Source organism: Mustelus asterias, chromosome 26 (assembly GCF_964213995.1).
Source record: "Mustelus asterias chromosome 26, sMusAst1.hap1.1, whole genome shotgun sequence".
In the NCBI taxonomy this organism is placed as follows: Eukaryota; Metazoa; Chordata; class Chondrichthyes; order Carcharhiniformes; family Triakidae; genus Mustelus; species Mustelus asterias.
Genome location: NC_135826.1, coordinates 6,810,602 through 6,833,060, shown reverse-complemented (window position 1 = coordinate 6,833,060; position 22,459 = coordinate 6,810,602). Strand labels below are relative to the sequence as shown.

Below are 22,459 nucleotides of genomic sequence, written 5' to 3'. Positions count from 1 at the left end.
AATTTGAAATCATTTATGATAAACAGTGGGCGGCACAGTAGCACAGTGGTTAGCACTGCTGCTTCACAGCTCCAGGGACCTGGGTTCGATTCCCGGCTTGGGCCACTGTCTGCGTGGAGTTTGCACATTCTCCTCGTGTCTGCATGGGTTTCCTCCCACAGTCCAAAGATGTGCAGGTTAGGTTGATTGGCCGTGCTAAAATTGCCCCTTCGTGTCCTGAGATGCGTAGGTTAGAGGGATTAGCGGGTAAATATGTAGGTAAATGGGAGTACAGCCTGGGTGGGATTTTGGTCGGTGCAGACTCGATGGGCCAAATGGCCTCTTTCTGCACTGAAGGGTTTCTATGATTCTCTTTCTATGAACAGTGGCCCGAACACCAACCCTTGCAGAACACTAGAATAACTACATCATCCTGACACTTTTCTCTTTTGTAGCCAGCTTGCTATCTGTTCTACTTGCCCAATTCCACATACCAAGCCTTGGTCATGCATCTACTATGCAGTACCCTATTAATTGGATAATTGAAATATATTATGTGAAATTATGTATAGTATATTCCTCTTGTTACCTTGGACCTTATTGAATTATTTGAAGTATCATGTGTAATCTTCCCTTTTGAAATCCAGACTTGTATTTTTAGTTTCTACATGCTTTTGTATCATGAGTAAGGATTCCATTATTTTTCCTATCAGTGCCATAAGTGGTCTATAGTTCCCTTCAACTGTTATGTCCCTTTTTTCTTTAAATCATTGGCTGACTGCCAGACCGGTCAGTATTTCCTCTGCTAATGAATTTAGTATCTACATAGGGCACTATCAATTCCCTTACTTCTAATTTGTGCAAATGCAGTTTATCCAGACTAGAACTTTTATCCTGTCTAAATCGGATTAGCTTATCATATATAGAATCATAGAAAATAATAATATATAATAATAATAAATAATAATAATATCTCTCCCTTTAAAACTTTATACACAATCAAAACTATAAATGGTCATGTTTTGGTCTCCCTGATAAATTAATATGTTGCTCTGCAGTGATTATCTGGGATTGTGCGTTTCCCTCAGTGGCCCTACCCGTATTGTTTTCTTTACTCGTCAGTAGAATGTCTCACTGTTTCTTTTCATATCTTTTGATGACAATGTAGTTTCTCTTTGCCTTCCTAGCTGACTTTGACTTCTTTTCTAATCTTTTATATTTCCTTTTGTTATCTTTTCCTTTTTTTGTCTATGTACATATCATTTTACATTTAAATTGTATTCTTATTATTTATCCCTGATGTGTCATTACTGCCGAGTTTTACTTTTTAGTCAGAATGCTGCAGCATTTACTTGTTTTTCACTAATTTTCCCGATTTACTTTCCCCCGAGTTCCATTCTCATCAAGTTTTTTTTTTAAAATCCAATTTATTACTTTTGGCTTCTTATATGGGTCCTTCTCGATCTTTATCTCAAAACTTACGGCGTGATCACTACTGCAGAGAAATATCATAAAATTGCAAATAAAATTCAAGCATCATTCATGAATTGAGATACAAATGAGCTGACATCAGAATTTATTTTCTTTTGTAACAGAGCTCTGGGATATAAAAGAAAAACAATGAATCATGTGCAAAGTAGAACCAAAAACAAGGCTAATTTAGATGTCTTTAGGTTGTATCCCAGTACTTGCAATTAATCGCTGTACACAAAGACATATGTGGTCCGAAAACACAATTTACTTCTATTATCTATGATTGAGGAAATCCGATAGTACATAAAAACGTGTTTGCATTTCACTATCTAACCTGCATTCTAAAGCACTATGCAAATAAGCTCTAGAAATTAACACCCATGTATATTAAACAATTTGCTGAAAAATCTTTGCATACAAAAATCATTTTTTGTAATGACATCTTATACAGGTCAAGGTTCAGTCCGACAATTACAGGTACAAGGTTCATACTTCTGTGTTTCAAGCAAAAAGTAGGTCTGCAATCACGGTCAAAAAGTTCCCAGTGTATATTAACTGATCAAATATACGGTGACTAATGCAAATAAAAATCTCAGTATTGGATGAGCAATTTATAAATCTGATATTTGATCTGATTTAAGTGAGGTACCAATGGTAATTTTAACAGTATGGATTACTTGGGCAGGTCAATGCCTGTAGATACCAGATGTTCCCAACCTCCAAGGATGGTTTCATAGCTCTTCCCAGCTGGATTGTTAAATGAGGCACCTTGATGACCAGGACCGCAACTTAAGCTCTGTGGTGGGGGGGGGGGGGGGGGGGGGGGGGGGGAAAGCAGCAAGACTGTCTTTCCTGCTCAATAGCTCACTCATGATGCCAAATGAGATTGCTTTAAAGTGGTGGCTGTCCTGCTGCTCCATTAGATAAAGGAGGCTGAAAAGGCTAGCGGGGGTCAGGGATTTTAAATGCTCCCATTAGCTGACCTATGCAGCTAAGAATGAAATTATTCCAAAATATTTCAACATTTTTCAACTGTTACAAAAACAAGAATCCAAATCACAGTTCATCATGGCGTGTGCGGGCAACGATTAGAAGCTTGGACAGCTCTGATCTGAATGATCCATCCTTGTGGGTCACTGTAAGAAGAAAAGGTGTTTAAGCACAAACCAATGACTCATAGCCCTAGAATTTAGACTGCATCACTACTATAAAGCTGAGAACTCTCCTGCAAATGAAACACCTCTATTCAAGAAAGGAGACAGACAGAAAGCAGAAAATGATAGATTTTAGACCAACTGGCCTGTCATTGGGAAAATGCTGGAATCCATTACTAAGGTCGTAGTGAGGACATTCAGAAAATCAAAATACAATCAAGCAGAGTTAAAATAGGACAGGATTTCCAACCTATTCCCCGGCAGCGGATAGCACTCCACCATTGGCTGGTTGTCAATGGAGCTTCCCATTCTATGCATTCCCTCCACCCCCCACCCCCCTCTCCCCCCCAACTCCCGGGAGTCACCATCAACAGGACCGGACCACAAGATCCCACCAGCGAGAAAGCCCAGAAGATTTCAGCCATAGTTTTATGAAAGACAATTGTGTTTTGATAAATTTATTAGAGCTCTTTGAAGATGTAACAAGCAAGGTGGATAAAGGGGAATCAGTAGATGTACTTTTAGATTCCCAAAAGGTATTCAATAAGGTGTCACATAAAAGTTTACCACACAGGGTAGGAGTTCATGATGTTGGGGGTAATATATTAGCTCGGACAGAGGATTGACGAACAGGAAAGAGAGTCTGGACAATTAGATCATTTTCAAGTTGGCAAACTAACTAGTAGAGCGCCATAGAGATAACTGCTGGAGTCTTACCTATTTACAATATATATTAATGACTTGGATGAAGGGACCAAGTGTATTGTAGCTAAATTTGCTGATGATGCAAAGACAGATAAGAAAACAAATTGTGAGGACAAACAGAATTGTAAAAGAATATGTACAAGTGAGTGGGCAAAAATTTGACATAGTATAATGTGGAAAACATGAGGTTGTCCACTTTGGTGGCAAGAATATATTTAAATGCAGTGACACTGCACAATGCTGCGGTACAGAGGGACTTGGGTGTCATCATACATGAATCGCAATCACAAAAAGTCAGCATGCTGGTACAGAAAGTAATAAAGGCAAATTGAATGTTAGCCTGTTATTGCAAGGGCGATGGAGTATAAAAGTAGCTATAATTGTAAAGGGTGTTAATGAGACTACACCTAGAGTACTGTGTGCAGTCTTGGTTTCCTTATTTTAGGAGGGATATTACTTGCATTGGAAGCAGCCAAGAGAAGGTTCACTAGGTTTATTCTTGGGATGAAAGAGGTCTCTTATGAGGAAATGTTGAGCAGGTTGGGCCTACACTGATTGGAGTTTAGAAGAATAAGTGGTGATCTTATTGAAATAAAAGATACTATGTGGACTTGACAAAAAAGATCCCAAGAAAATGTTTTCCCTCATGGGTGAATCTGGAACTAAGCAAAACAACACAAGCAATAGAAGGAGTAAGCCATCGGGCCTTTCAAGCCTGCCCCGCCATTCAATACTATCACGGCTGATCTATGCCAGCCTCAACCCCTTTTCTGTGCCATTTCCGCATAGTCCTCTATTCCTCGAAGTACCACATATTTATCTACCTGTACTTTAAATACTCCAGCTCCATCACCCGTTAGGGCAGGGAATTCCAGAGATTCACCACCCTCAGAAGAAATTTCTCCACACCTCAGTTTTAAATGACTGGCCCTTTATCTTGTACTTATGCCCCTTTGTTTGGGACTCTCCCACTAATGAAAACATATCAGCTACCTCGTCAAGCCCCCTCAGGATCTTACGTGCCACCCCTCACTTTTCTAAACTCCAAGAAATACAGACCCAGACTATTTAGTCTCTCTTGATAGGATAATCCCTCTCATCCCAGTAATTAGCCTGCCCAGTCTCCTTTGGACTGCCTCCAATGTTACTATATTCATTTTTTAGGTAAGGGGATTAAAACTGTACACAGTATTCCAGTTGAGGACTCACCAACACCCTGTACAACTGCAATAAAATCTCCCTATTTTTAAACTCCAACCCCTTTTGCAATAAAGGCCAAAATGCCTTTTGCCTTCTTTATTTGTTGGACCTGCCCGCTAGCTTTTGGTGACTCATGCACTAGATTCCTCTGTATTTCACTCACCTGCTCTCTCTCTCCATTTAGATAATAATCTGCCTTTTGATTCTTCCTACTGAAGTGCATGACCTCTTACTTCTCCACATTAAACAGTTTAAAATTAAGGAGTCTCCCATTTAAGATGGCGATGAGGAGGAATTTCTTCTCAGACTTGTTCACCTTTGGAATTTTCTACCTCAGACAGTAGTTAATGTTGGTCATCAAATACATTGAAGACTAAGTTAGACAGATTTTTATTTACGAGGGAGTCGAAGCAGGAAATTGGAGTTGAAGGCACAATCAGATCATTCGGGATTTCACCGAATGGCAGAGGCCTACTTCTATATTTTATGCTCTTATGGTATGAGTTAAGCTTCATCAATCATAATGTTATCAGAATATCAAATGCTAAACATTAAGGACTGAAAGAATTTATGCAGAGGACATATTCAAATTAGTAAACCAAACAGTTAGGTGATAATGGAAATTCTGCAACTTTATAGCCCCAGTTTTCTAGTATGAAGCCTAAACTGTTCTCATTATCAATGTCAGATAAATCAATGGAACACAGTCAGTTGGGAAAAGCCCAGTGATCAAAAACTAAAGCTTTATGCATCACATTATGCATGTTGCTCTGGACTGTGAACTCCACACAATAACAGAACAAGTCCTGCTGCATCTGTAGATTTGAGATATTATGAATCCATTTATTTTTGAAACAGCAAATTGATTTTGAATTGGACAGAATATCTAACTAGTGATAGGCAGATATTAGTCTGGAGCATTATATTGGAAGGACTGCTGGAATTGAAATTTATCACTTAAAATTGTAACTGACCAAATATTAGACAGAAATGCTAGAATTTTTGTTGAATTACCTTCAGAACTTTAGTTTCCTCTCCCTCCAATTTCACCTATTACTATTTGCATCCCTCAAATTAAATCAAAATTAAGAGGATGGAGGCAGGGCAAAGTGTTCATAGTCCAGTCGAATGGTTCATCTTGTTCAATACTTTGTACTTACCAGTATTCTCTCTAATTATATATTCATCTTCTTTCAGGAGAACGTCACCACGGCCATCTACTGCTGCTTGAGACTAGAAAGGAAAATGTGAAAAGTGGAACATTAGCAAGTCAAATTATTTGTGCCACTTAAGTGAATAATAACTGGAAACCAAAAGTAATTCATTCTATTAATCATCAAATGCATGGTTACAATTTTCATAGAAGAATCCCCTACAATTAACTTTAATTTGGGGGATTTGACAAATAGTATAAACAGCAGGAATATGACATCGATAATCCTTGTTTAAAAATAGTTCTAACTTGACAAGTGTGTGGTAGTGTGTGTCTGGAAACAGCAAGAACTGGGCACCACTGTCACATTGCCACAGGATGATGCAATTTGAGATTTATATACATTTTAGGGCTAACATATTTCCCCAAGCTAGCCTTTCAACACTTTCTCCCTTTAAAAGGAGTCAGAGAGAAATCCACTGCCAAGCGTCAATTTCATCGTCCAGAATTAGCTACCTATTATCAATGCCATTTTCAAGGGGCAGAAAATAATCCAGAATTAAGGAAGATAAAAAGGTTTTCAGTTCAGAGGTGATCACCTTGCAGCATCTGGAATGAAAAAAAATGCTCACTTTGAAACATCTATTTAGCTACTCTGCAGAACCAGCAGTTCCAATCTCCTCCCCTAGCCAATCTGGTGCTGTCAGTTATGAAGCAGGTCTGCCTAAGCCTGCCATCAGTGCTCTGGACGGAGACTGGTCAGGCAGCAAAATATATGTTATTTTACTAAGTATTGGCATTACTTCCAAGAAAGGGATGAGACAGTACATCCCTTCTGCAGATCCTTCTCTGCCTCTAAAGGCAGCAAAACATCAGGGAGCTGCAGCTTTCACAACCAGGAAATTTTGATATGTATAATTCAACATCACTCTGTAACTTGCATACTTACTACATTGATATAACTTTGTTTAAATTGTAGTTTAAAATCACCAATACTTTCACACAATAATCCATCTGTATTTTTCTATGAAATAAAAGGTTTGAAAATATTTCTGTGGAGTACTTTACAAGTGCTGTCATGAAAATAATCCTGAAATAACTTGCGCAAATTACTTTACAAATAGATAATTTATCATCTCCCATACATAGCCTGTTTGGCAATTTACACAAATGCAACTTCTTCACCAAGAACCAAAAAAATACACGTAGGAAAACCAAGCAAGCTTTATCAGCATGGAATCCAGAAACAGCACTTTACAATACACTACGGATCAAAATTGGCTATGATGGGCCACTTTGTTAAATATTGATCAATTGTGGCACTGGATGCTCACTCGTGCAAACAATCCATGCGTTTTCACATCAGGCAAAAAAGAAAATCAACACAGAAAATTAGGAAGTTAAACAACTCAAGTGCCATTACACATTGTTTTAACAATACTTTAAAGGGTAAAATGTGATGGTGGGCAACAAAGCAGAGTTGGGACAAATGGGTTTTTTTCAGGTTCAATAGTGTGGTGCCACAGGGTTCAGTCCTCAGACTCCAACTATTTACAATCTATATTAATGACTTGGATGCAGGGATAGTCAAACTTGCAGATGACACTAAAGTAGATAGGATAGTAAGTTACAATGGACAGGTTAATTGAATGGGGCAAAATTTGGCAGATGGAGTTTAACAAGGATAAAGTATAGGTTATCCATTTTGGTAGGAAAAATACAAAGACAAATTATTTAAAGAGAGAGAAACTTTGGAGTGCTTGAATCACAGAAAACTAGGGTGCAGATCCAGCAAGTAATTAGGAAGCCAAATGGAATCTTGGCATTTGTGAAAGGAATTGAATTTAAAAGTTGTGAAGTGTTGCTACTATTGTACAAAGCATTAGTGACACTATACTTAGTACAGTTTTGGTCCCCTGATTTGAGTAGGAACGTAGTTGTATTGGAGACAGTTCAGAGGTGGTTCACTAGATTGATTCCAGAGATGAAGGGTTTGTCTTATGAGAGATTGACCAGTTTAGGTCTATACTCCCTGGAGTTAAGAAGAATGAGGGGAGATCTAATTGAATGTGCAAGATGAAAAGGGGGACTGACAAAGTAGACGTGAAGTGGATGTTTCATCTTGTAGGGCAATCTAGAACAAGGGGTCATAGCTTTAGGACAAGGGGTGGCAGATTTAAAACAGATGAGAAATGAACTCTCACAAAGTGTCACGAGTCTGTGGAATTCACTATCACACAGTATGGTGGATGCAGAGATGTTTGAATAAATTTAAGGAAGAGAAACAGACTTTTAAGGGTTATGGTGAATAGGCAGGAAAGTGGAGTTGAGGCTGAGGTGAGATCAGCCATGAACATATTAAACAGCAGAGCAGGAGTGTGGGGATAAATCACTGCTCCTAGTTCTTATGATTCTTATGATTTTACTTAAACCAATAAAACATAGTCCCATTGAGGTCACTGAGATGCAGAACACTAGGACAATTACTGCTCTACAACTGATCAAAAGAACAGTTTGAGGTGATGAAAGAAAGAGTATGGGGCGCAGTGTGATCTTTCACCCCATCAAGTTTATTGGGCCTAATACATTAGACAAGTTCAGTGACAACCACATCAGATTTACATTTATCAACCTTTGCTGGATTTAGTGCAATTAGCTTGGACCTGTTCCAGAAGCAACTTGAGATAATTGTATTATTCTGCAATTAGAAATATTACTGAAATGAGATTTCAACAGTCTGCTCAAAGATTTATTGGCCTGCTCTCCATAGAAGTTCTCACTCCATCCTTTCTAAATCAGTGAGGGGAATTAAACCTCATTGGAATATCGAACTTCTGGAACAGATTCCCATGTTACATATCACACATATATAGGTTGTTCTAGCCTCAGTTTCCATAACACCCTTGCCCATCCCCTGCATTCAAGTTATTTTGGCAGCATTTCTCCTACCAAATGCCCCATTGTTTATCGACAACAGTATGATACTGACTTTCCTTCCAACCTGAACTCACTCTACAAACCTCTCTGAATGGAGATATCCCTCAAGACCTTCAAAAGCATCTTGGAAACCTACTTCTTTGGCTCTCATGTCAATCATTTTCAACAATTGCTCTCCTCCAACTGCTGTTCGCTGTGGCTCAGTTGGCCGCACTCTTGCATCTGAGTCAGAAGGTTCTGGGCATCGACATGGATGCCATCATCTCACGTGAGAACACTATCCACCAGGTAAACAGTACATACTCTTGCAAATCAGCCAATGTTGTCTACCTAATACGCTGCAGGAAAGGATGTCCCAAGGCATGGTACATTGGGGAGACCATGCAGACGCTACGACAACGGATGAATGAACACCGCTCGACAATCACCAGGCAGGAGTGTTCTCTTCCGGTTGGGGAACACATCAGCAGTCACGGCATTCAGCCTCTGATTTTCAGGTAAGCGTTCTCCAAGGCGGTCTTCTGAGCAGAAACTGATAGCCAAGTTCTGCACACATGAGGATGGCCTCAACCCAGATCTTGGGTTCATGTCACACTATCTGTAACCCCCACGACTTGCCTGGGCTTGCAAAATCTCTAACTGTCCTGGCTGGAGACAATACACATCTCTTTAACCTGTGCTTAACCCTCTCCCCACTCACATTGTCTGTACCTTTAAGGCTTGGTTACCTGTAAAGATTCGCATTCCACCCATTATCTTGCAAATTGAATTTGTGTCTATATATTTCTTGTTCGTGAACACAACTCCTCACTCACCTGAAAAAGGAGCGAGACTCCGAAAGCTTGTGCTACCAAATAAACCTGTTGGACTTTAACCTGGTGTTGAGAGACTTCTTACTGTCCAAACTCCCCCTCCGGTACTGGTGCAAAAAAATCAAGATTGACACGTTCTTAGGGTGCGCTGCAATGTTTGAGACATCATTTAAATTTGACATTAAATCAAGGCCTCATTTGCCTGCTCCAGTAGATATTTAAAAAATCCCATGGCCAATATTTATCCCATAATAAACACCACAGAAAAAATATCATTTGGTCACATTTCTGTTTGTGGGAGCTTGCTGTGCACAAAATTGGCTACAGCATTTCCTACATTGTAGCAGCGACTGCACTTCAAAAGAACTTATTGGCTGTAAGGTTTGAAAAGCACGATAAAAATGCAAGTATTTATTTTTTCTTTCTCTTTAGGAGATTTCCTAGGAACAGTAGAAGATCATTTAGCCCCTTGAGCCTGTTTCACTAATCAATGAGATCATGCGAGATAATTCCATATCCCCTAATATTTTTGATTGACAAAAATTGATTAATCTCGGATTTAAAATTAGTTTTGAGCAAACAAACTTCTAATTTACTGCCACACAAAGGACTTCCTAATTTCACTCCTGAAGATCTGGTTTTTCTTTAAGCCCCTAGTCCTCAACTCACTTAAGTACCAGAAATAGTTTTTGTATCTACCCTATCTGTTCCCTTTACATCTTGAAAGCTTCGAACAAGTCATCCCTGTACCACCTTAGTTCCAGGGAATACATTCCAATCTGTGAACACTCCCCCGAATCTTGGAGTCCAGGTATCATGCAGGTAAATCTATGTTGCACTACTTCCAAGGCCAATATATGCTTCCAAAGGTGTGGTGTGCAAAAATGCTCACAGTACTCCATTTCTGGTCCAAACAGGGTAAACCCTGAACAGTAACATGGATATTTTTGCCAAATTGAAAGCACTTTTGAAATTTAGCAGCTGTGTACATACACAATTTCAAAACATTAATCACTTAGCTCAATCATTCTCAGTATATATGTTGTGAATTGAATCGGAAAGTTGTATTTTGGGTGATAATTATAAGTGCCAAATCCCAATTTTCAGTGCACATACTTATGATGGCTCTCCATTCCATCAACATAGTTTTCAATTAGTTGACAAATTGTCCTTCATTACACCTTTCACATGGCAAAGCAGCCACATTAATGGCATCTACTTGATTATATGTATTACAAGTAAAAAACATTCTCTAACATCACAAACAGTATTAGAGTACAAGTAAAATAGGCAGAAAAGTCTTCTCAATGTTATGAACATCCCATTTAACAAGAATCACATCTGCATTGCTCAAAGCAATCGGCCTATGTTTCTGGTTAAATTCCACCCATTATAATTGAAAATGCAACATTGATACTGTTCTTCATATTCAGCTTCTCAGTTTACAATAGCAAACTGCAATGAATGTAATAGCAATCCTTTACTTAAAACTTTTATTTAACCCTGCAGGCTAAAGAAATTGATGTTAACATTTACACTCAACACATTGAGGAATGCATTAAAAAACAACATATGTTGCAACAATGTTTATTTAGCATGATAATAGCAATAATGAATTGTTTAATTGTTTCTATGTTACAAGCTGTTAATAGACCACCCAACAGGTGTTACCACCAGTTTCACACTCTAGCATTTTACAGCTTAAAATTCTCTCCCCTATCATAACCAATATTTTAAAAAGTGAAGCAGCCACAGTAGTCATTAAGATTCCTCTGAAGTATATGAGTGTGGGATTTTGATGTGTTGATTTGAATGTTGAAAGAACATTCATCTGTATACCTTTGTTCTTCCAAGACTGAATTGTGTCTGAAGACATCAGCTTTTTAAACTCTGCTGACAAGTGCTTGTAGTGCAATCAACTTGAGGTCACGAATTAAGATGTTTCAAAAACTGAATTAACACAACATTATGGCGCATTAGTTTATGGGATCCTCCTCCACCCATCCTCTACATGAGGATGCAATGGTGAGAATGCACCAAGCAAATCCAGTCACAACCTGACTAAACAGCATTTCGACTCATCATAATGACCCTGACAACCCTAAGGCCTACCAGGGAATTCGACACCAACTGCAGTCAGGATTGCTTTTTCAAAAATAATTGCTTGACACTTTACCCTTTGTTTTTCAGTCAACTTTCAAAAGTGACTAAAAAACCAAGACTGTGTGTTGGCAGACATGATCATGCACCCAGGCCCCACAACTGGCATATGAAGTAATCCCCGAGTTTTTCACAAAATTCTCAAATGGAAACCAAACAGAACGGCACATGAAAAGTGAGCAAGGAAACAATCTTAAAATTAGAGTGAGATGGTTAGGAATGAAATCAGGAAGCAATTTCTGCACATAGAATAATAGTAGAAATCTGGAACTTTTGCCTTCACACCATTCCCTGCACCCACCACCACCACCCCACTACCCAAAAAAGGCTATAGATGCCGAGCTGCTGAGTCATTTGAAATTCTCCAGATAGATTTACATTGTAGTTGTTCAGTCCCTTATTAGTCTTGTCTGTCTTAATTTTTGTCTGTCAATTAGATTGTCTGTCTTAATTTTACAGCATTTAATCGACCCATCTAAATAGTGTGCCAGTAAAATATTTTCCAGATACAAACCTTTTCTACATATTGGCGTTGGTGTGCAGTACAGATCACTGGAAAGTCACCAGGGCTCAAGAGTTAAATTATGTGGTGAGATTATACGAAATAGGTTGGTATTCCCCACAATGTGGACGGTGAAAGGAGTAATATAATGGAGGCCTTACGGACTTTAAGAGGGAATTAATATGGTATAAAGGGGATATAACCTTAAAAACCAAGTCAAGCCATTCAGGCAAGAAGTTCTGAAACATTTCCAAAGGCTGGAAATCTCTCCAACAAAAAGCTGATGATGTTAGCTTAATAAATAATTTTAAATAGGAGATAGGTTGATAAGGTACTATAATTAAGTGATATGCAGTCAAGGGCGGTGGATTGTGTTAGGATATAGATCATCTACGATCTAACTGAAGGTTCAAACAAGAGCTGAAAAGCTTACTCCTGTTCCAACATTCCTATTGACATACTGGCATCCTCACTTCCAACCACATTTTATTTTCATTGGTTGCGTTCTTCTACACCAGTATACCAGACAATACATCTCCCCCAAAACATAAAATTACAATTTTATTTAGCGATCAGTTATTCTAGCCATTTTACTCCAATGTCCAAGTCATCCTGACAGTTTAGATATTCCTAGGTCCAGTGATATTTAGCCATTCTTCTTGATGCATCTCCACCATTTGTCTAATATTGACTATCTCCATGTTTGCAGTCTGAATTCAGTTCACCAGTGTCATTAGACCCATCCTCCATCTTTTTTCTCAAGTTTGCTATGTCGCCTAAAGTTTCAAATATACTTGCCATTTAATATCAGGATCTGGATGTCCTGCATAACTACTCAATATCCTGCTGTCAGTTTCCTATGCAAGTTTCAACATTTGTTACATTATTATTCAACATTTCTTTACTCCCCAAATTTGTTTTGGGGAAAAAAAATACCTTCATGAGACTTATTACAGTTTCAATAACTTGAACCTTAAAACTACTGCTTTTGCCCCAGTTGCCATTTGCAAGTATATGTGCTAAAATTAGACATTTTACTCCTGCGATCTAATTAATAGTCTATTTGTCCACATTATACATGATGTGCCTAGCTATACATGAAACACAATTTGATTGGACAGGGAGCGTCTTATTGCACGTTGCACTATTGCTGTTAAGAAGCCAAACCGGTGAAATACTACCTCGTGATTTGGGAAACTTCAGTCTGCTACATTGTGTTTTTATTGCAGTGCAAAGTCAAAGCCACTCTACTTCCTCTTATCTAACAAATGAGATTCAGGGTGAAAAGGAAATAAGAGCTGATATAATTCATTTAACAGCTAATTTTTAAAAAAACACCATTTATAAAAAGTTGTGTTTTTACAAAATTATTCTTTAATGAGATCAGTATTTGTTGCCCATCCCAATTGCCCTTAGGAAACTAATAGTGAGTTGCTTTCTTTAACTGCTGCAGTCCACCCGGGTGTAGGTACACCCACAGTGCTGTACATAATTCAATCTGCCATTAAAGTATGCAATATGCAAGTGAATAATTACTGAATTATTGATGATGAAAAACTGCTTTGACATCCACGTTAGGTGCAATTACACTAAATCCTTTCAGGTTTATCAACTAAAATGATGTGTTAGGAAATGACAAGTTAATTATACAGGTAGATGGATCTTTCTTACATTGCTCACACTGACATTATGCTTAATCAAGATACGACATTTCACAATGTTGCTGGTGCATGAAGATCAAAACAGAAAGACCATCGTCGAAGAGTAATTTTCAGAATGTAAACATGCTTGTCACCCAGCAAAGGGACAGGATAGTAGACTTAGATCCTTAGAAGTATGAAAGCCATATAAAACTTTACTAGCATAAAATAAGCTTCCACATTTTGGTTAGTTGGTTTGTTAGTTTGTTACTAAGTCATACTGATTTGGAAGCTTTTAGAATAACTGTAGAAAAGGAAGACTTGAAGGGTCAAATGGCCTCCTTCTGGGGATGAGGAGCAAATCAGCCATGGTCGAATGGCAGAGTGGACTCGATGGGCTGAATGGCCTAATTCTGCTCTTATATCTTATGAACTTATGAAGAAGCTTTGTGGGAAAAAAAAAATCACTGAACACCAACAGCATGCATCATTGGCTGCGGAAAAAAAATCCAGACAGGAAGCAGCAGAGGTTCTAACAACAATTTTCATTCTTCCTTAAATGTGTCAAACTGTGCCATGAGACTGGAGAGTAGTCCATACAACAGGGAAGGCGAACAAACTTAGACTGAGTCTTATGTATATATTTATTTGTTGATTTGTAAGCATTCATAAGTGTCTGAATGAATTAATGAAGGACAATCAGCATGGATTAAATTTAATGAGTTTTTTTGTAGAGATTAATTGAATAAACAGAGTGTAATATATGCCACATATGTAAAGTTTTAGAAGCCTATTGATAACAGCAGAGTGCTTAGCACTGCTGCCTCAGCGCCAGGGACTCGGGTTCAATTCCAGCCTCGGGTGACTGCCTGAGAGAAGTTTGCACGTTCTCCCCATGTTTGTGTGGGTTTCCACCGGGTGGTCTGGTTTCCTCCCACACTTCAAAGATGTGTGGATTAGGTCGATGATGCTAAATTGCTTCTTAGTGTCAGGGGGATGAGTCGGGTAAATGTGTGGGATTACGGAGATAGGGGCTGGGTGGGATTGGTGTCAGTGCAGACTCGATGGGCTGAATGGTCTCCTTCTGCACTAAGAATTCTGTAACGTGTTTCAGAGATTTGCCAGAAAAATTCAGGTGTGCTGTAAAAGGAGAATTGTGACAATATTGATAGAAAGTTGTGTGCCAAACTGGAAATAGTTAGTGTTCCTTGATTGGAGATGGGTTGGAAGTGCAGCATCCCTGGAGTTGTGGCTGAATTCAACTTTTACCTAAAGATGATTTAGACTTTGATGTAGGAAGCAATTGCTCAAAACTTAATGATACAAAAATAAGAAGCATGTCAAGTAGTGAGGAATGTTGGAAAAATCACTTCAAGACAACAGGTAGAAAAGCAGATGGGTCTTACAGATTTCAGATGCAGTTTAATTCAGAGAAATGTGAGGCAATGCATCCTGAGAAGGGAGAAAAAGGAATGGCAATAGACACTTGATAGAAATATACCAATGAGTGCAGATCAACCAAGTGATCTAGGGATTGAAATACATGATCCCCTAAAATTTTCAGTGGAAGCAAATAAAATAAAAAAGGCTTACAGTACTAAAGTAGTAATTTATTTGTGCCATCTCTACAACTACCTATTTCCATTTCTGTAACAGCACCCTACAATGCCTTAGCTCATCTGTTGCTGAAAGCCTCATGCAGCTTTTGTTACCTCTAAACTTGAATATTCCAATGCACTGTAGTGCATTCAATTCTCTGTAAATTCGGTCAATCAAGACTTTGTTGTTCTTGTCCTTTCTCATGCCAAATTCCATTCAACCATTAACTGTGCTCGCTGACCTACAGTGGCCTCCAATCAAATAATGCTTCAATTTTACAATTCTCCCTCCATGGCCGCCTTCTCCCATCTCTGTAATTTCCTCCGGTTCCATAACCCTCCAACGTATCTGTTCATCGAATTCTGGCCACTTCAGCACCCCTAATTTTAGCTGCTGTACCATTGGTGGCCACACCATCAGCTTTCTCAGTCCCGAGTTCTAGAATTCCCACCCTAAACTCCTCGGTGCTTTTTTCCCTTTTTAAGATGTTCCTTAAAACTTATTTCTTTAACCAAACTTTTGGTCCTGATATTGTCTTATGTCTTACTGATATTGTCTTTAAGCTGGTGTTGTGAGACTTCTTATTGTCTTATGTGACAGTTTTAAATTTTATTTAAAATGCTGCTGTGAAGTGCCTTGGGACTTATTACTTTAAAAAGGCACATAGAGAGAAGTTAGTGTGTTGTACAAAATATTGGTTAGACTAGAAAACGGTGCAACGACTTACACAGTTGGCACTCCCAATACAGAAAGACCATTAAAACCATAAAGAGCACTAATGTGGATTTACCAGGATGAAGATAGGAATGGGAAACTATTATTGTAAGGAGAAACTTAATATATCAGCGTAATTCCATGAAGTGCAGAAAGCCAAGGAGCTTTAATAGAGTGAATAAGGAAAGACGATTTCTGGTTCGGGTGTCAGTAATGATAGGTCATCTATTTATGATAGTGACTAAAAGGGCAAGGAAAAGGGTTAGAAACAAGTTATTTAGATCAAAGATTTTAAAAGTATAGAATACTTCTCTACATGGCTGAGGCAGAGACTAAATCAGATTTCAAAGGGAAAACTGCAAAAATATTTGAAGCAAAGGAAGATATAAAGCCACGGGAATAGAGCAGTTTGGGCTGCTCGAGCAAAGAACAGGCACAAACATAGCAAGACAACTGACCTCCTCCTATGCTGCAAATGTATGAGATTTCATTACCCCAGTAAAATATACTGCAAATAATCACAGACTAAGCTCATGTATGAAAACTAGCTTTGTGTTATGGAGCACACATTTTCTAGGAAAAATCAATTTAATCATATAGGATCTGGGTTTCACAAATAAATGGTTTATTTTAGTTTTCAGGATCTATTTACTATGTTCCAAATATGCCCTCAACATTCTACCAGAACAAGGGTCACATTAGAAAAGTTTGAGAAATTTACTCATTCGTGAGGGATGTACATTAACATACAGGCATGATTTCTAAAATTGGTCAAAAAGTGCTGTTGACAGAGGACAAGATCATGTTCAGCTGTAATGCTTTCCATGATCAAATACCCTGGTGACTGTGTGGATTCACACACGATCAGTCAAGAAATGTATCCCAGGGAGGAGTTGACATCCCCAAGAGGGATAAGCAGGTAAAGGTGACCAAAAAAAAATTGAAATTTTTTTAATACAGTGGCTTATGTTTCTATGGAGCAATTAGCTATAATCTATAGTAAACTACACAGAACCACAATAGCCCTCTGGTTAAGTTTCCTTATTAAGTTTGAACATAAATACAACACAGTTTATTACGATCCACATTATATTCTACATGTCACAAGAAAACCAATTATATATTCCCCTCGAGTGCAAATGAGGTCTGTTCAATTTAAAGGAAGTGTAATTCATGAAAACGCTGATAAGAATAATTCTTGAATTCAGCTACTCAATGGAGGAGTCAACTATATTCACAAAGATAATGCGATATTTTAAACTGGTCGCCTGGGCCTGTTGCTATTCTTTGAGCTGCATTATGGTACCCACACGTTACTTTTGAAACCTAAGCAGACTGAGACTGGCAAGAAAGCAAAGACAAATGATCACATAGTCCTTAAAGAGAAGTTAAATCACCATAAAAACAGAGTAAAGTAAATCAAAAACAGCAATAGTTTATTTGCATATATTTAAGACAGGTCATTTCTGGACTTCTAGGAATCTGGTCCTGAATCAAAAATGGAATCAATTGTTTATAGGTGAGCAAAATTACTGTAGCCCAAAACCTTTATCCATTAATAAACATTTTCAGGCACTACACAAAAATAAAACATTTTTTGAGCTCACACCCCACGAATATTCAAATATTTTCCCACAGAGTTCAGCATATTCAGGGACTTAATAGGATGGAAGGTTATAGGTAGGCCTAAAAGGTAGGGATATGTTCGGCACAACTTGTGGGGCCGAAGGGCCTGTTTTGTGCTGTAGGTTTTCTATGTTTCTATATTGGGCAGCACGGTGCAGTGGTTAGCACTGCTGCCTCACAGCGCCAGGGACCTTGGTTCGATTCCCGGCTTGGATTACTGTGCGGAGTAGGCCATATTGGATTTGGTACTGGGTAATGAACCAGGCCAGGTGTTAGGTTTGGAGGTAGGTGAGCACTTTGGTGACAGTGACCACAATTCGATTACGTTTATTTTAGCAATGGAAAAGGATAGGCATATACCAAAGGGCAAGAGTTATAGCTAGGGGAAAGGAAATTATGATGCGATTAGGCGAGATTTAGCTGGCATAGGTTGGGGAAGGAAACTGCAGGGGATGGGCACAATTGTAATGTGGAACTTGTTCAAGGAACAGCTACTACGCGTCCTTGATAAATATGTACCTGTCAGGCAGGGAGGAAGCAGACGTGTGAGGGAACCGTGGTTTACTAAGGAGGTTGAATCTCTTGTGAAGAGGAAGAAGGAGACTTATGTTAAGATGAGACGTGAAGGCTCAGTTAGGGCGCTTGAGAGTTACAAGTTAGCCAGGAAGGACCTAAAGAAAGAGTTAAGAAGAGCCAGGAGGGGACATGAGAAGTCTTTGGCGGGTAGGATCAAGGAAAACCCTAAAGCTTTCTATAGGTATGTCAGGAGTAAAAGAATGACTAGGGTAAGATTAGGGCCAGTCAAGGACAGGAGTGGGAAGTTGTGCGTGGAGTCTGAAGAGATAGGAGAGGCACTAAATGAATATTTTTCGTCGGTATTCACACTGGAGAGGGACAGTGTTGTTGAGGGGAGTACTGAGATGCAGGCTGTTGGACTGGATGGGATTGATGTTCATAAGGAGGAGGTGTTAGCAATTCTGGAAAGGGTAAAAATAGGTAAGTCCCCTGGACCCGATGGGATTTATCCTAGGATTCTCTGGGAGGCTAGAGAGGAGATTGCAGAGCCTTTGGATTTGATCTTTGTGTCGTCATTGTCTACAGGAACAGTGCCAGAAGACTGGAGGATAGCAAATGTTGTCCCCTTGTTCAAGAAGGGGAGTCGGGACAACCCTGGTAATTATAGACCGGTGAGCCTTACTTCTGTTGTGGGCAAAGTATTGGAAATGATTATAAGAGATGGGATTTATAATCACCTAGAAAGGAATAATTTGATTAGGGATAGTCAGCACGGTTTTGTGAAGGGTAGGTCGTGCCTCACAAACCTTATTGAGTTCTTTGAGAAGGTGACCAAAGAGGTGGATGAGGGTAAAGCGGTTGATGTGGTGTATATGGATTTCAGCAAACCGTTTGATAAGATTCCCCATGGTGAGCTTTTGCAGAAAATACGGACACATGGGATTGAGGGTGATTTAGTGGTTTGGATCAGGAATTGGCTAGCTGTAAGAAAACAAAGGGTGGTGGTTGATGGGAAATATTCATCCTGGAGTTTAGTTACTAGTGGTGTACCGCAAGGATCTGTTTTGGGGCCACTGCTGTTTGTCATTTTTATAAATGACCTGGATGAGGGTGTGGAAGGATGAATTAGTAAATTTGCGGATGACACTAAAGTCGGTGGAGTTGTGGACAGTGCGGAGGGAAGTGGCAGGTTACAGAGGGACATAGATAAGCTGCAGAGCTGGGCTGAGAGGTGGCAAATGGAGTTTAATGCGGAAAAGTGAGAGGTGATTCACTTTGGAAGGAGTAACAGGAATACAGAGTACTGGGCTAATGGTAAGATACTTGGTAGTGTGGATGAACAGAGGGATCTGGGTGTCCATGTGCATTGATCCCTGAAAGTTGGCACCCAGGTTGATAGGGTTGTTAAGAAGGCGTACGGTGTGTTAGCTTTTATTGGTAGAGGGACTGAGTTTCGGAGCCAGGAGGTCATGCTGCAACTGTACAAATCTCTGGTGCGGCCGCATTTGGAGTATTGCGTACAGTTCTGGTCGCCGTATTATAGGAAAGATGTGGAAGTGTTGGAAAGGGTGCAGAGGAGATTTACCAGGATGTTGCCTGGTATGGTGGGAAAATCGTATGAGGAAAGGCTGAGGGGCTTGAGGTTGTTTTCATTAGAGAGAAGAAGGTTAAGAGGTGACTTAATAGAGGCATACAAGATGATCAGAGGATTAGATAGGGTGGATAGTGAGAGCCTTTTTCCTCGGATGGTGTTGGCTAGCATGAGGGGACATAGCTTTAAATTGAGGGGTGAGAGATATAGGACAGATGTTAGAGGTAGGTTCTTTACTCAGAGTAGTCAGGGCGTGGAATGCCCTGCCTGCAGCAGTGGTGGACTCGTCAACGTTGAGAGCGTTCAAGTGGTTATTGGATAAACATATGGATGATATTGGAATAGTGTAGATTAGAGGGGCTTTAGATTGGTACCACTGGTCGGCGCAACATCGAGGGCCGAAGGGCCTGTACTGCGCTGTAATGTTCTATGTTCTTTGAGTCTGCATGTTCTCCCCGTGTCGGCATGGGTTTCCTCTGGGTGCTCCAGTTTCCTCCCACAGTCTGAAAGACGTGCTAGTTAGGTGCATTGGCCATGCTAAATTCTCCCTCAGTGTACCCGAACAAGCACTGGAGTGTGGCAACTAGGGGATTGTCACAGTAACTTCACTGCAGTGTTAACGCAAGTCTACTTGTGACATTAATAAATAAATAATTTTGTGCAGTGTCTTCTGAATTTCATTCATTTTGGAATGATTTTTACTTCGGTTTAGTCAGCTCATCTCAACAACAGAAAGTTAAGAAAATCTCTTTTCTTCGATCTTTGTCTATGTAAAGCCTGGTTTCCGCCCCTTACCAAGATTGTATCTCAATCTGTGCCACTCTAGCTCTCCTACTTTTGCAACAGAAGTAGATTAAGGATCCTCTTAAATTGATATGTAGACCACTGTATCATCCACTTAGTTCTTGCAGGAGTTCTTTTTTAGCAAGTGCAGACAGAGCCACAAGTGTCACTCCAGCAGATTTCATTCCTACATTTTTCCTGCCAAACAAACTGGGTAGTTGACTACCAGCTTAGCCATGGCCATGATTCTATTTTAGTTTTTGGCTGCCTGTTGGAAAGAAAGGTAAAAGCTCCATGTTCAATCAGGTTAATGAGCAAGAAGACAAGCTGAACCAGAAGAACAAATCCTGTTCTTTAGAGACACACAATTAATTTGCCACCATTCCCTACACCCAAATGGAATTTCAAAAGACTATAATCAATTAAAGACTACTTTTCTCTCAAAAAACTCCTAGTCAGTTCTTTCAGGTACTGATGCCAGAGTCTGGCTATAGCCTAAGTTAACATATAGACCAGAGAAGTTGGAACTGTTTCCCTTGGAGAAGAGAAGGTTGAGAGAGGAGATTTGATAGAGGTACTTAAAACCATGGGGAGTGAGAATAGGCTACGCAGTTGAAAATTGCACATAGGGACAGGATCAAACGCCACTGCAATATTCAGCACAATTGGTTAGCTCATAGACAGAACTACTGAGACTCACGTGAACACAAAAGCGAACTACTGGGGATGCTGGAAATATGAAATAAAAGCATAAAATGCTAGGAATGTTTAACAGGTCAGGCATTTGTAGAAACAGAGTTAATGCTTCAGGTCAAGATGACCTTTCATCACAACTGACAGAAAATAGAAACGTAAGAGTTTGCACACCAGTGATGGGAGTAGGGCTGTTTTGATGGATTGCTCTCATCTTGTTCTTTCTTTGTCCCATCATGTTATATTCAGATGATTATGTAGTCATTCATGCCTCATTTGGTTATAACCTATCTTTGGCTATTGCATCATGAAATCTCCCCTGCTCTCCATCCGACCACAGACTCATTTTGATTTTTCGATCCTCTACCCTGCTATCATTCTTTGGTTCTGACGAAAAATCATTTCAACATGAAATGCAAGCTCTGTGGACTCGTATGAAGATTGCTCACAGCAGGTGAGTTGATGCTCATAGAATTCTAGCATAAGTGCCTTCAAGAAAAGAAAGAAACTTAGATGAAAAAAAAATTGGATTATAGTGACATTTGATGCTATAACTCCAAAGCAGTACACACTAGTAAGCATTTGAACCTTAGCAAAATGCTGATAGAGGTTTACAGCATGGAAACAGGCCCTTCGGCCCAACTTGTCCATGCCCCCCCTTTTTTTAATAAACCCCTAAGCTAATCCCAATTGCCCGCATTTAGCCCATATCCCTCTATTCCCATCTTATCCATGTAACTATCTAAATACCTTTTAAAAGACAAAATTGTACCCGCCTCTACTACTACCTCTGGCAGCTTGTTCCAGACACTCACTGATGCAATATATTTTTCCACAACTGAACAATGATGGATTCAAGTCCCACTTTGATAGTGATTGGTAAGAATATTAGCATTCAGACTTTAAGTCACACTACTAAAAGTCATCTTATTCCAAAGACAAAACAGGTGGTCAATTGAAATAAACCCTGGCAAGTTACCTCAAGCAAAAACGAAGGAGAAAAATTATTGTATTTTATATAATGCCTTTAATAGCCGGAGGTTCTAAAACCAATAAAGTACTTTTGAAGTACAGTCACTAATGTAATGTAACATGGCAGCCAATTTGTGCACCGTAAGATCCCATGATGATATAAATGACTAGGTTATCTGTTTTGGTGAAGCTCTTTTAGTGAAGCTAATTGAAAGAGAAGTATTGGCTGAGAGATAAATATTGGCAAGTA

At 39.3% G+C, this 22,459-nt stretch overlaps 1 protein-coding gene across 1 annotated transcript in view; it reads right to left on the bottom strand.

The window, feature by feature from the left end:
- Nucleotides 1-1,526: 1,526 nt before the first annotated feature.
- The window catches only part of mydgf (myeloid-derived growth factor), a 43,733-nt gene continuing 22,800 nt past the window's right edge, over nucleotides 1,527-22,459 (bottom strand). The window contains exons 5-6 of the mRNA XM_078198133.1: nucleotides 5,672-5,744; nucleotides 1,527-2,588 (exon numbers count right to left, since the gene is read on the bottom strand). Of these exons, the coding sequence (XP_078054259.1) occupies nucleotides 2,509-2,588; nucleotides 5,672-5,744 (153 nt within the window). The 3' untranslated portion in view covers nucleotides 1,527-2,508. The remainder of the gene's footprint in view (nucleotides 2,589-5,671; nucleotides 5,745-22,459) is intronic.